The following is a 14,398-nucleotide window of genomic DNA, read 5'->3' as shown; positions in this document are numbered from 1 at the left end:
AAATATAATATACATGACATTAAATAAATAAATAAATAAATAAATAATAAAAATAACTAATCTAAAATTAAGTATTGAGTATTAAGTGGCATAAACTAAAAAATGTGAAGATAAAGATAAAAAAATAATAAAATAATAATAGTATACATATGAAGTAAGATCTTAGGCATTAGGTTTGAATAAAAGATTGCTTATGAAAATGTGTAAATAATAAAAATATAAAAAAATATATAAAATAAAAAATAGTATAATAAAAATATATAATTTTTGCTTACTAAAATAATATAGAATTATAAGCAATTTGTCTAAGTATAAATGGAAAACATAAGAACTTAGAACAAAAAAATGTAAAAATAAAGATAAAAAAAATAGTAATAATAAGAAATAAGAATAGGAAATATGATAATAAAATATATAAGAAAATAAAAAAATATTAATGATAATAAAAAAATAAATAATTGTATTAGCATAGCATATACATATCGCATCATACATATCATTGTATATTAATATTTTTTGTTTTCGAGTTTAAGTCCCGATGATGGGATCTTTCGGGATCCTGCAAAGGCGGGTATTTCTCGAAAAGTTCCTTAGGTGAAAAGATGTCCTCGGATCCCACCAGTATGATGGGAGGGCTCGAGAACCACCTTTAATAAAAGGCTTTTGCCCGAATTAGGACCATTATGCACAAAATATTATTTTAAAAAGAATATGTACGATGACCCCGAAGACGGGAATTATTCGTCGAATTTGGGAAGGCGAATTTCTCGAATAATTCCCTAGGTGAGAGAACACCTCGGATCCCACCAGTATGGTGGGCGGATTCGGAAAGTATCCTCGATAAAAGGTTATTTGTCCAGCATTTTTATCTCACGCCATGCATTTCATCTCGCCACTCATTTGCATTCCGTTTTAGGTTAAATAGGAGATAAAATAAAAATAATAATTAAGGAAATCTAGTGAAATTAAAATTAAAGCCCAATAGGATAATCTAAAAAATGGTACCGTTCATAGAACGGGCGTCCGAGGGGTGCTAATCCTTCCCCGGGCGTAACTGTACTCCCGAACCTAGATCCAGAAATTGTAGACCGGTTTAAGGTTCTTTTCGGTGGGCTTTAAAATTAATTTAAGTTTGCATCGATTAGAATCGAGTCAATAGGTGGCCGATCACACCTAGTAATTAAAAAAAAAGAATTGGTGGCGACTCCTAGTTTAATTTTTTAATGAGTTTTCACATTCACGTCCGGCGGTCGGGTTCCCGGACCCGCACGTTACGACATTAATATGTTAATTTTTAAGGCTGATTCCTTTCTCAATGCACATCTAAAATAGACTACTTAACACTTAAAAGCCAAGCTAGTCCGGTTCAAATTAAACTAACAACAAATTAACCATCGAATAAGCAAGCTGAGACTTTGTTAAATCAGCATGCTTGGTTCCTTAGTCAACTATACTTTTTCCTTTTGAAAATCTGGATGCTGAACCTGGAATGAGATGATCCTAATTACACCAGGTCCCCGTCCTCAAATTATGATTTTCTGTTTTTTTGCTAATGATAAAATTTATTTTCAGTTAAAAATGTTGAAAACGATTACCATGTTCAAGTGAAATTGTAATTTAATTCATTGTGGTATTCTGCCTTTAAAATTAAGGGACACTTACAGTTTAGTGCTTGCATTTACTGATGTGAATAAATATTTTATTTTCGATAATTGAAGGTTTCGACATGAAAGTGACAATACTCAAATGAAACTTGGAGGATCATGAGTTGGCCATTCATAAATTTGTGAACTTCTCATGCATCTCACATTCCTTAACGATGACTGACGAAGAAACGTTTATTCGTCCTTCCTTACCTAACCCTAAATAAATAAATATATAAACTTTTGCATAGAACATTGCTATTAGAATTTTCAAAACAACATATTTACGAAATTTAGTGAGCTTGAGCAATTTGTATAATAAGCTTTTGTACCCAATGGGCATGGGCGAAACTAGGGTGGCTGCCAGAGCCCATGTACAGCCGGCCTAGCAAGCTTTTAAATACTTTGTTTTGGAATGAGTTTCACAAATTAAGGGAAACTATTTGCACTCATTTCATCAAGGAATTTGTTTGGCTTTGTGATCAAACAACTAACTAAATTAAAATTGGCACAATTACTTTATTACATTTTCATTTTAAATAATTTGTTTATTTAGTTAAAAAATAAATTACAATGACACAAATTAACTTCAATTACCATGTTTTCTTACAAAACATATTGTGCAAATAGCTTTAATTTTCCAATATTTTGTATTCACTATTTATCCCTTTAGTTTCCTTTTACATGATTGTAACTTCCATTCTACTATTTTTTAATTATTAGTTAGATTTTTATCTTTTTCAATCATACATGTGTTGATCGATTATTTATATTGTCCTTGAAGCTTATATTACTTCCATGCTAGTACACTTTTTTTTAGAAAAAAAATTGAATTTAACATTGTTTTTCACATTTAACTCTTTCATTAATTATAATTTGTTCAATGTATTAGTTATTGAATTTGTCTGGACCCTCGTATTAACATTTCTGGCGCTTTGCACCTGCCAATAGGCATAGGCATACGTGTGAAGGGGTAATTAAGTGGTTGTTGAGATAATTAAGTATCTAGACATTGATTAATTAGCTTGGTGTCGAAAATACAAATAAGAAAGGAATATGTACTGTTTTCTTGTATTGTAAGGTTTCTTCTACAGTTATCCTACAAAAAAGCCTTGGCTCATTCCAAAGGCAAACACAGCTTGCTTATTGTTTTATTTGAATATTTGGCTTAATAGTATATATATATATATATATTCAAAAAATTGGATTGTAACCTCTATTATTTTAAATAAAAAAATTACAATTGTGTATACTTGAATAACACAAATGAAATTTTCATGAAATTTCATGGACCATGTGGATGCGCACCCAAGGAGGAGCGTAGCAAGACTATGGGTTTTAAAATTTTAATTTTTTATATATATTTTCTTTTCATTTTTTTCAAAATAATTTTTTATTCAATAATTAATATAAATAATTTTTTTTATTTTTTGTTTTTTTAAAGGCAATAGCTATGATTATAAAAGAGGACCATAGGTGAACCGGAGGCCTCAAAGAGTCTACAAAGCATCCGGCTGATGCCAAATTTTTCTTTTTCTTTTATATTTTTTTTATCTTCTTCTTTCCATAATTATTATTATTTGTTTTTTTTATTTTTATTTTATTTACTCGTATGATCATAGTTTCTAAAGATTTTATTTTCTAAATTTTTACGAACCATCGACCATATTCTTCTTTTTTCTTTTTTATTATATAGGTTCTATCTTTTACTTACCATGTTTTTCTTCTTTTTTGTTATGTGGATTTTATTTTTTATATTTTAAGTCTTAAAAAATTAAAAAATTATTATGTAATTTTTAAATATAAAGTTATAATGTTGCACTATTGACTGTTGCTTAAAATTTTATCGATGTATCATATTTTATCAATCCTGATTGATAGATTAATTCTCTTTATTTTGGCTCTTTCGATTTCTACCATAACTATAAAGAGAATCTTTTCAGTAATGAAAATTGTAAAAACAACACTTCAGAATAAAATGGATAATAAATTTTTTGTAGATAATTTAGTTGTTTATATTAAGAAAGACATTATTAACCTTTTCAATATAAAATTAATAATTGATGAATTAAAATTTAGGATATATGATCGAGCATAACTTTTCCTAAAAGATTATTGTAAATCTTTCTTTGTTATTCCTTTTGATTTATATATTATATAAAATTATTATTTATTATGAATCTTTTAATTGTTAGTTAAGTTGAATATATTAGTTTTAAAAAATTTTAACCCATATTCTTCTTTGTTTTTGGCTCTCCAATAAAAATTGACTAACACCACTCCTGTGCGCACCATTAAATTTAACGAACTTTTGAGATTACACACAAGTAGTTAAATTTAGGACAAACGCCCCCTAAGTCTAGAGTCTTTATACAAAGACCATAACCAACCCTAAGCCTAAAATGATTGCTGCTAATTAATGTCTGCCTTAATTAATTTGTTCAGCCTAATAGGAGGTTAGTTGTGTGTTTAACAATGACCAAATGGACGGTTGCCTTAAAAGATCATCTCAAGAGGATAAATAGTTAATGATCCCCTAAAAAAATTATAAGTCTGGAAAAATCTCCGGACCCGCTGTGTCTGATATATAGCACCCAGTACCCAATCAGTCAGAGTATAAGCTTTAACTCATTACAATAAGGCTTTGTTAGGCAATGGAAATTTCTGCCATAGTTACTAGTGTTCCTTTAAGTTTGATGTTCATTTTCATCGGCACCATCATAAATCTCATCCAAGTAATTTCACTGGATCCCGTCTTGGCTAGCTATAGCTTTTTCCATTACTTCTTCATTCCTCATCTTCATTAGCTACTTGTTTACCATCCGGTTAACGTTCACTGTTTTTTGGCTCCAACTTTTTATATACTGGAAATGTTGTGGTCTTGAATCTTCTGATTACCTTAGCTTTCTGATGGTTTTTTATTTTTAACTAAAAAACATATTAAAGATAAAAGCAATGCTCTCAACCAAAAACTTAATATAAATTGGGAAATTATCATGCTTCTTCACATTATTGAACTTGCAGGTGGCTTGTTATCTAACTATTCGGCCGCTGTCGAAAAGCACATTCAGAAGAATCAATGGAGCAGTTTCAGAGGTTTTATGGCTAGAACTTGTGTGGCTGATGGAGTGGTGGTCTGGCTGTGAGGTGTTTGCAATTCTTCCTAATTCTTAAATTATTTAATATTTTGTAATATATGCCTATATATATATATAGATAATTATATGCAAATCTGTATATGTTGTTTCCATTTTTCTTTCGGTAGCCTAAGTTACTTGCTTTCATATTACAGGTAAAACTGCATACAGATTTGAAAACTTACCGGTTGATGGGTAATGCAGAAAAGGAAAAAGAAAAGAAGAAAGCTCTTTACAATTCCAAGAAATATTAAAGATAATTATTTGTTTATTTTATTTATTTTCACAATTTTTCAGGTAAAGAACATGCTCTTCTTATGCCTAATCATGTGGCTGATGCCGATACGATGCTTGTATGGCTTTTAGCACAGGTAATTTTCATTATCACTTAAATTGTGAAACTATATTTTAAAAATTACTTTATTTCTTTTGTACAAAAAAATTACTTAAATTTCTTTTTTTTTCTTTATTTACAGCGCATGGGTTGTCTTCGCAGCGCTCTCATAATCTCGAAGAAATCTACGCAATACCTTCCGGTCAGTTTTCAAGAGTAAAATTCAACAACCTCCCTTAAAACATTTCAAAAAAACATTTTAATCTTTCTTGTTTCAAAATGATGTTTTTAACTCAGTGATTGTTAACACCATTAGTCTATAGTTAAAAAAAATAGATTTAATACTATATAAATATTTTAAGAAATAAATACCTTTTATATTGTTTTATGAATTTAAGCATATTCTCTTTTTAAAAAATTTTGCTTATCCTTCTCTCAAAAACCTTAATAAAAAAAAACTCAAAAACTTTGATTTGAAAGCCTGAAAACTTGAAGCTTTATCTGTCTTGAAAACCATAAATTTCTTCCTTCAACTAAAACCTATTGTCATTATAAACTCTTTATTTCGCCAACAGTTTGAGAATTTCTTTTTTATTGAAAAGAATGTATTAAAAGTAAATCTTTTGTTCAATGATAGATATTTCAAATTTGATGCTGTTAGATCAAGAGATTAATTTTTTACTCATGATTACTAATTTTCTTGAAAAACTTTTGTCCAAAATTTGTTCTTTGATACTAGAGTTTAAAGTGATTTAAAAAGATTTTGACTTGACTATATATTAAATGTTTAAAGGTTTGATGGTGCACCATGTAGTGGGTTTCCTTCTCTATTTATAAGGCTTTAGCTCTACTGCATTTTTGTTTTTGATTTCCTGATTCAGCTCTGCTATGTTTCTTATTTGGTTAGGGTTGAGTTTTGCTTTTGATATTGTGCTTGCTGTATAGCTGTTGGGAAAGGGCTCTTGTGGTTGCCTTTAGATTTAATGGCATGACATCTTAATCTTCTTGCAATCTGGGGAATAATTTTGAGTTTCTATTTGATCATTGGATTTTGATTTTTTGGATTCTTGTTTTTAACATGGCTGGTAGCTCTTTGTATTTTTTTTTATTATGAAATCAAAGCTGCTTTTCAAAAAACAAAGTTTTAAGATTTTTTTTGTCAAATATTGAAATTTATTAATTATCAAAGTGAGACAAACTACTGCATTCACAAATCTCGTTCTAAAATTTTATTAAATTTTAAGTTTTTTCTTCTTTGTCAAATATTAAATTTTATTAAGTTTTGCAAGAAAATATGAATAGATTTTTTTAAGAGGGCATTTTTGTTTTAAAATATTTATGTAATATTGAATATAATTTTTTTAACAGTTGACTAATGGTGTTAATAGTTAAGGGATCAAAAACATAATTTTAAAATAAGAGAGATTAGGGTGTCTTTTTGAAATATTTTTAGGAAGCTTTTTGGATTTTACCTCAATTTTCAACTTAAATAACACTATAAATTTACTTCGTTTGTATGTTTAATTTTCTCTTTATCTCACGCACTTCCAACCTTGACAGTAAGTAATAATTAATGGGTTGAAACTATCGCAACTCTTTCTTGACACTAGTATCGAATATATGACTTATTGTAATATATTATAGGTATAATATTTGAACATTTTTAAATTATTTAAAAATTTTTAAATAAATCTTTATTATTCATTTACATTCAATCAAGTCTTTATATTTTTATTTTTGACTAAGAAACCTTTATAACTAATAATTGACTAATTATCACTAGTCAAAATATGACTTGTCATTAATTAAATTATCATTAGTCAAAATGTCACTTGTCATATTATGCTAATATGGCACTGACGTAGAAGGTGAAAAATAGTACATGATCATAATGTTATGTCAACATTCCATATCATCATCCATTGTGATATGTGCGTGCTACGTCATATAAAATTACAAGTGACATTTTACCTAACAACAGTTAATCAACTATTAGTTATAAAAGTTTATTTAATTTAAAATAAAAATATAAAAACTTAATTAAATATAATAAATAAATAATAGTTTATTTAAATTTTTTCGAATTGTTTAAAAACTTTTTATGTATTATGCCTATACTATGCATTTTGTCCACCTTGATAATGAAGGGCCGACCAAATTATATATTTCCGATTTTACATAAAGTTAAAACATATATAAGTTAATATTAGTCAATTTCTTGAGGGAGACTTAAAAAGAGTTGGATCCAATTAAGTCTTAATTATATACGAAATAAGAAGAATAATAACGACGGAAATATTAAGGAATATTATATTTGATTAAAGTCAATTCGAATAAAAAATGCCAAAGTGTTTAGCAATAAAATTACTCACAAAAATATATGTTGATGAAATTGTTATTTCCTACTCTCACAACATTTATTAGTAATTATCACACACTAATAGCATAACCCTAAGTATAACTATATTTATTTAAAGGATTGCTTCCTTCAATATTTTAATTCCTCAATAAAAAGTAGTATATTTCTTTTTTATTGTTTTCAAGAAAGTTTTCACAAAGGTCAATACTTTCCTACAAAAATTTGGCAGATCTTTGGTTGGACAACTTGGTTTTACGAATTTATTTTCGTGGATAGAAATTGGGCGAAGGACGGAAGCAAATTGAAGGTAATATATGTTTCCTCTTTTCGTATCTAAAGATTCTCCTTTTATGTATTAAACAAAAGAGGTAATTGGTGGATTGGATTCTTTCAATTTTTTTACCATTTCACTATGTTCTGGTAGGAAGGAAAATAGAAAATAGAGAGAAAGAAAGAAATTAAAAAAAATTGTAAATAAAATATTATCCTCCCAATTGGAGGAAGGAAGGGGAAAAAACATACTATTTTCTTTCCATTTCATTGCCTTCTTTACTCTTTCCCTCTTACCAAACATAATGTTCAAGTTTGGGATTTGGGTGGCCGTATATTGAATTCTAATTTGTTAATTTCTTTTAGCATTTTTTGCATCAATCTGGGTTGGGTCGAATTTGAACTTGGATGAGTTGATGAATTTTTAGAGGTTTGAGTCAAGTTTCATGCAATAGGACAAGTGGAAGATCGCAACATATTGTTGTTGATTATTGTTGATATGGAATGAAATCTCCTTTTATATAAAAAAAAATATGTTTAATATATACCAACAAATAAGATATAGTAATTGGGTTAAAGTAAAGTCAAGTTTGGGTTGGAGTGAGCTATTATTCGTGGCTCAGGATATGTTTAGGTTAGGAGGGTGATTACCTTAATTTTTTTCTGTAATTTTTGTTTAGAACACGTTCAATTTTGTACAGATCAACGTCAGGTTTTACCACATTTATATCTACCTAATTTGCCATTGCAGTCAAGTTTTCAAGCGCTTAAGGATTTTCCTATTCCTTTTTGGGTGACAATTTTCGCGGAGGGAACGCGTTTGACGCCCGATAAACTCTTAGAAGCTCAAACATTTGCTTCTACCAAAGGGTTGGCAATTCCCAAGAACGTTTTGATCCCCAGAACCAAGGTAAAACTTTTCCTAGTAATCTTTAAAAGTTAGTCGGCCCACTGCCCAGTGCAACAAAAGAGTTTAAAATTGGAAGCTTTCAACAATAAGTGTAGTGTTCAGTTTATTCTACTCGGGGTTGCCTCTTCTGCTAAGAATTTATGTTCCTTTGATGAAAAGAATCCCTTTGAAAGGATTTGAAAGTTTAATTGCCAGAACGTCTTTCCTGAAAATACAACTAAATTTTCCTTTTTGATGAAACATTCAGGGTTTTGTTACAGCAGTACAGAGTTTGCGATCCTTTGTTCCAGCGCTTTATGATGTTACAATTGCTATACAAAAAGGTCACCCGTCTCCGTCATTGCTGAGATTTCTAAAGAGGCAACCTTGCAAGGTAAGCCTATATTTGCTCGATCAATGTTCAAGCGTCCGGAAGTTTGTTTACATCTAAATCTGATGGAGTTTCAAATGGCAACACACAGATAAAGGTGCATATAAAGCGATATTCGATGAAGGAACTGCCAGAATCAGATGAAGGCATCGCTCAATGGTGTAGAAATAGGTTCATTGCCAAGGTAAGCAAATCGCAAGGGCCCCATAATTATCACTTCAGCTCATAATGATTCATTTTTAGATTAATTATTATATAAGAAAAGGAAGCAAATTATGGTGAGTGAGAGTTACATAAATGAAAATTTGAGTCGATTGCAAGCTTGAGATTGAAATTCCAAGACTTCAACGTGTACATAACCAAATGCTTTTACTTGGGGTAATGATAACTTGATAGGTACTCACAATTGGTTAATTCTTGACACATTAAATCTAAAGGTTTTAGGTTCAGAAAAGAAGATGGAATTTATAAGATAAGAGAGAGCTATTTCCATTTGTGTAATTTAAGTCCAATATATATTTGATATGTACCAAACAAAAATTAAAAATTGATTAAGCATTAATTCTCAGCTAATCTTTTTTCTAAATAATGGTATCTCCATACCGTTTACATAAACTTTGTATACTAGTGACCTTTTCTTCTAGGCAATATTTCCATTCAAAAATTTTTAATGCCCTTTTTCTGTGTCATCCATCGCATATCTACCAGGATGCTCTACTAGACAAATTAGCAGCAACCGGTGGATTTGATGAAGAAGAAATTACAGATTTTCGGCGCTCAACGAAGTCACTTATAGTAAGATATCATTCATACACATACATTGATACGAAGATGCATTATTAGCTCAAAAAACTAATGAACTCGTTCATCATTTTTCCTGTAGGTTTTTCTCATTACCCTCTTTTTATTTTCTGTTGGAGCTTGGATATCATGTCAGAAGTTTTCCTTGCTCTCTAATCGGAGGGGGTACACCATTTTGGCAACCATAGTTGGAACTGCAGCAATCTTCGCACACATTTTCCTTGAATTCACCAAGTTACCACCACAAAAGTGCAAAGCTACTTTGCAGACAAATGGAGATACATAATAAATCAAAGCAATTACTCCACTGATAAGAGTAGAGTTGCTCTGCTTATCATGTTCTTTTCGTAAGAACACAACTTATAGTAGTCTTCTATTTCGAGAACATGGAATCTATGGAACAAATATATATAATTACAGACAGTCAAGGAGATCCCTCTACAATATCTATTTGTGGAGTAGAAAATGCAATAAAGTAGGAAATATTCGTGGTTTAGTTGCTAGATAAGTCAGATATTCATTACCTTTTCCTTCTGTTTACATATATATATATATATATATATATATATATATATATATATAGTGGGATATTCAATTTTCTATATTCGAAATTCATTGGTAAGAGTTATCAGCAGTTTCTGATCAATTAGTTAACTTATGCAAGTCAATCGGATTAACGCTTGACACCTTCACGTTAGACTCTTGTGATGTTTTAAGGTTCCCAAAATCATGTGCCTCAATAATTAATTTCTTTGAAAAGACTTAATAATGAGCTTGATTGCCGAATGATAATCAATTAAAAATATTTTAATTAATTAGAATGAATATATAATTGGTCAACTAAATCTGTTGGGGTTTAATCCATAAAAAAAATAATTTCATTTTAAAATCCAATTAAAATGTAGTTAGTTCGTCCAATAGTACACATTTATACAAAAGGATACTATATATTTAGAGTTACTAATATTGGAAAGAACAGCCTCATACATGATGCAAACAAAACGATACAACAATAGACAACCAAACTGAATTAAGATGGTAAATAGTTAATTTTGACTAGTAACTTATTATTCTCTTTAGAGTTGCTTGACAACGTAATATTGTATAAAGAATATTGATGACAACTAAAGCAAGTAAAATACTAATTCATGTAGAACAACTAGATCAAGTGAAATACTACTTAATACAGAACAACTACAACAAGTGAAGCACTATTTCACGCAAAACAATTAAAATAAATGGAGTACTACTCTATGCGAAATAACTACTTTGCACAAAAATAACCACATTACACGAATAGCAATGAACGCAACTCGAAATAAGTGACAGGATTCACGAATTACTTTCTTCTTTGAATATTTCAGAGAATTTGGCTTGGTGGCTCAGATATGAAGGTATTAAAAGGTCCTTTCTTACCTTGTTCTCTAATACCTATTCATGTATAACTTTTTCTCTTACTTGTTCTCGTATAGCTTTTCACATATACCTCTTCCTTATTACCTTTTACTCGAGAACAAGTCTTATTACACCCAATTACTTCAACGATCACATAATGAGTCTCTAACTGTTGCTCATTATATGCAATAAAATTGCTATTTTAATATCCATAATAGGTCTCAATAACGGTTATTCACATTAAAACTTTTTATAATAATATCATTCATTACGCACATTAAAGCCTACTCTTGAAAAATTGCTACATTTGACATTATATATAGAGCCTTCACAATTCATTTGAATGACTCTTTTCTAGGGCTAAAACATTCTCATCTAGAGCTTTTCTTTCTAACTTCTCTCTTGAATTCTCTTTTACTCTCTAATTCTGTACTTATTCTTTTTTTATTCTCTTTCGCATGCCAAAACACTCAATACTTCAAGAACTACTATGGTCTTCCTTTCCGTCACCTTTAGTACTTTTTTTAATTGTTTGCAACTTTTCCTCTCCTTATCACAAGAACCTTCTTTACATTTTGGCGACTCTATTAAGAAAACAATTGCATTAAGTAAAACTTATACTACCGAAACTTTGTGTTACCAGATGAAATAGACAATTCCACTATGTAGAGTGAAAGCACTTCTCTATTGGTCCCATTGGAGTACTAGAGGGGGTGAATAGCATTAAAAATTTTCTATTCAGCCTTTTAGAGCTTGAAGTGCACTTAATCAACTAGATAAAGGGAAGGACTAGAACTTGTTAGAATTACAAGACACTAAGTAAGGAAGGGTAAAGAGAAGTGGATAATACAAGAGTATTTATAGTAGTTTGGTCCCCTTAACCTACATCCACTACCTTGATCTCCTAATCAAGGATTGTCAACCCAACTTCATGAAACTAGTGGAATTAACAGCTTCCACCAAGCTTTTACAAGGTGAGCTTCTAACCCAAGCTTTAATCCTTTTCAACAATCTTTAGAGTGTTTCCCACACTTTAATTTCCCAAGAAAAAGAAGAAAAAAAAGTACAACTAAGTACCTTTACAAGTTTGGACAGATTACAATCAAGTTCAAACACTTTTTCTGAATATGGAATGAAAGACAAGTGTTTTTGGTGAAGAATATTTTGTTTTCAGCTCAAAGTAGCTTTTTTCTTTTCAAATATACTTTTTTTGACCATTGAAGCTACCTTTTATACCTAAGGAGTCAGATTTTTCTGTTGGAGATAGTTTTTAGCCATTAGAAATAACTCTGATGCACTTCTAGCCATTATTTTATCCTCTAGTATTTAAATTCAAAAGGCAAACAGACTTTAACTAACCGGTTACAGGCAGCTCTAATCGATTACAGTTTCTCCGCCTTGCACTATCTTGCTGCTATGTTCTTTGCTCTAACTAATTACAGGAGGCTCTAACTGATTAATAGTTCTTTGTCTTTAAACTTTTCTTCTTTAGAAAACTTCCTCTAATTGGTTATGGCAGGCTCTAACTGATTACAAACTTTCTGTTTTCACTTCTCTACACAGCAGTCTTTCTCTAATTGGTCAGCACTTTCCTTAACTTATTGAAGCTTTACTTCCTTCAACCACAACCGATTAAAATCACCTTTAATCAACTAGAAGATCTTTGAATTTTGAACTTCTCCATTTTGGCTCCCTTCAATGATCAACAATATTTTCAAACTTGTTTTTGGTGCTTGAAGATACTAAGACCTTATACTTTAACCTATCAACTAGACCTTTTAACCGATTAGCATATTTCTATTTTGCTTCATCTTATCACAAGCCATGTCCTAGCTGATTAAGGTCCCTTGATAATCAATTACTAGGGTTTTGTTCTTGTTCATTATTTGCTCTTTCCTTTTTAACTAATTAACTCTTCATTATACTTAACAAGCTACTTAACTTGGTTTTAATTAACAGCTTTATTAGGGGTATAAGATTAAATCTTACACACTTAAATAGTGAAGTTAGACATTAATGAGTGAGGAATGTTTTGTTATCATCAAAAATATATAGAGTTAACATTCTCCACAAATGGGTTATAGATGGACAAGTGAATTTGTCTTATGTTACAAGACCACCAACAATAGAAGAAAAGTCCAACTCAAGGTTTTGTGACTATCATCGAACAGTTGGTCATTCACTTCTTAAATGTAGAGACTTGCGCAAAATATTCCACAAGAATACACAAGCAGGAAAGTTACTAATTGGGAACAATAGGGTTCAAAACAACCCACTTCCTGCTAATGTATGATACTTCAATGACTTTTACTTTTTATTACTTTATGTATTAAAATTTGACATTTGACAAAACAAAAAAAAAGAAATTCACATTCAGCCACTAGTTTTATCACTTATACTTTGACTGTTATTATATTATACTATTGGTCACCAGCTTTATCGCTCATTCTTTGGCCATTGGTCATCACTTTTATTACAGTTACAAGTTTTACTGCTCATACTTTGGTTGTGATGACATTATGCTATTTGTCATAAGTTTTATTGCCCATTCTTTGACTATAGCTCATCACCAATATTTTAGCCACAAGTTTTGGCACTCATATTTTGGCTGCAATGATATTTTTTCCATTGATCACAAGCTTTATCACTCATTCTTTAACTATAATTTATCATTCAAATTTCAGCCGCTAAATTTATCACTCATAATTTGACAGTAATAATGTTATGCTATTCACCATAAGCTTTATTGCTCATTTTTTACCCTGGCTTATTACTCACAAATTGGTTGCAGCCTTTATGCTTATTTATTTAAAGGACTGAATCAATCTCCTCCACATCAAGTTAAAAGTTAACTTCCTTGATGTAGAGTTGAAGGGTTCTCCTTTGACTGCATACAGTAATATGAGGTGTGAGCATGCAACATTCATATGAATAGCATTACTCTAAAGCCTCCAAAAAGCTAATAAAAAAAGTAACCAACTATAGAGTTCTAAAGAGAAAAGTCGCTATACTTGACGTTGGAGAAAGTATATAATTATTCTTGATAAAAGCCTCTATTGAAAGAAGCATCTAATAGTCTTCGCAACTCCTCTTCATGATTCTTTAGTAAAACAATCTTTGTTGTTATATCTCTAAACTTCAATGTCAACTTTACTAGAATCATTTATGAATTGTAATAT

General features: G+C 30.1%; 1 protein-coding gene across 1 annotated transcript; it reads left to right on the top strand.

Moving 5' to 3' along the window:
- Positions 4,190 to 10,319, top strand: LOC18589822 (1-acyl-sn-glycerol-3-phosphate acyltransferase PLS1). Its single transcript, XM_018126696.1, has 11 exons — positions 4,190 to 4,378; positions 4,668 to 4,790; positions 4,936 to 4,975; positions 5,078 to 5,151; positions 5,257 to 5,316; positions 7,703 to 7,780; positions 8,495 to 8,653; positions 8,901 to 9,026; positions 9,115 to 9,207; positions 9,732 to 9,818; positions 9,907 to 10,319. The coding sequence occupies exons 1-11, from the start codon at positions 4,298 to 4,300 to the stop codon at positions 10,108 to 10,110; spliced, it is 1,125 nt and encodes a 374-aa protein (XP_017982185.1). The 5' UTR covers positions 4,190 to 4,297; the 3' UTR covers positions 10,111 to 10,319.

The sequence above is a fragment of the Theobroma cacao genome, chromosome 9 (assembly GCF_000208745.1).
Source record: "Theobroma cacao cultivar B97-61/B2 chromosome 9, Criollo_cocoa_genome_V2, whole genome shotgun sequence".
In the NCBI taxonomy this organism is placed as follows: domain Eukaryota; kingdom Viridiplantae; phylum Streptophyta; class Magnoliopsida; order Malvales; family Malvaceae; genus Theobroma; species Theobroma cacao.
Note: the sequence above shows the minus strand (reverse complement) of the source record. Positions and strands in the feature narration are given on the sequence as shown.

Coding starts and splice junctions, on each gene's coding strand:
- LOC18589822 (XM_018126696.1), top strand. CDS start 4,298: ATGGAAATTTCTGCCATAGTTACTAGTGTTCCTTTAAGTTTGATGTTC. Junction 4,379..4,667: donor CCATCATAAATCTCATCCAA/GTAATTTCACTG, acceptor TTGAACTTGCAG/GTGGCTTGTTATCTAACTAT. Junction 4,791..4,935: donor AGTGGTGGTCTGGCTGTGAG/GTGTTTGCAATT, acceptor TTCATATTACAG/GTAAAACTGCATACAGATTT.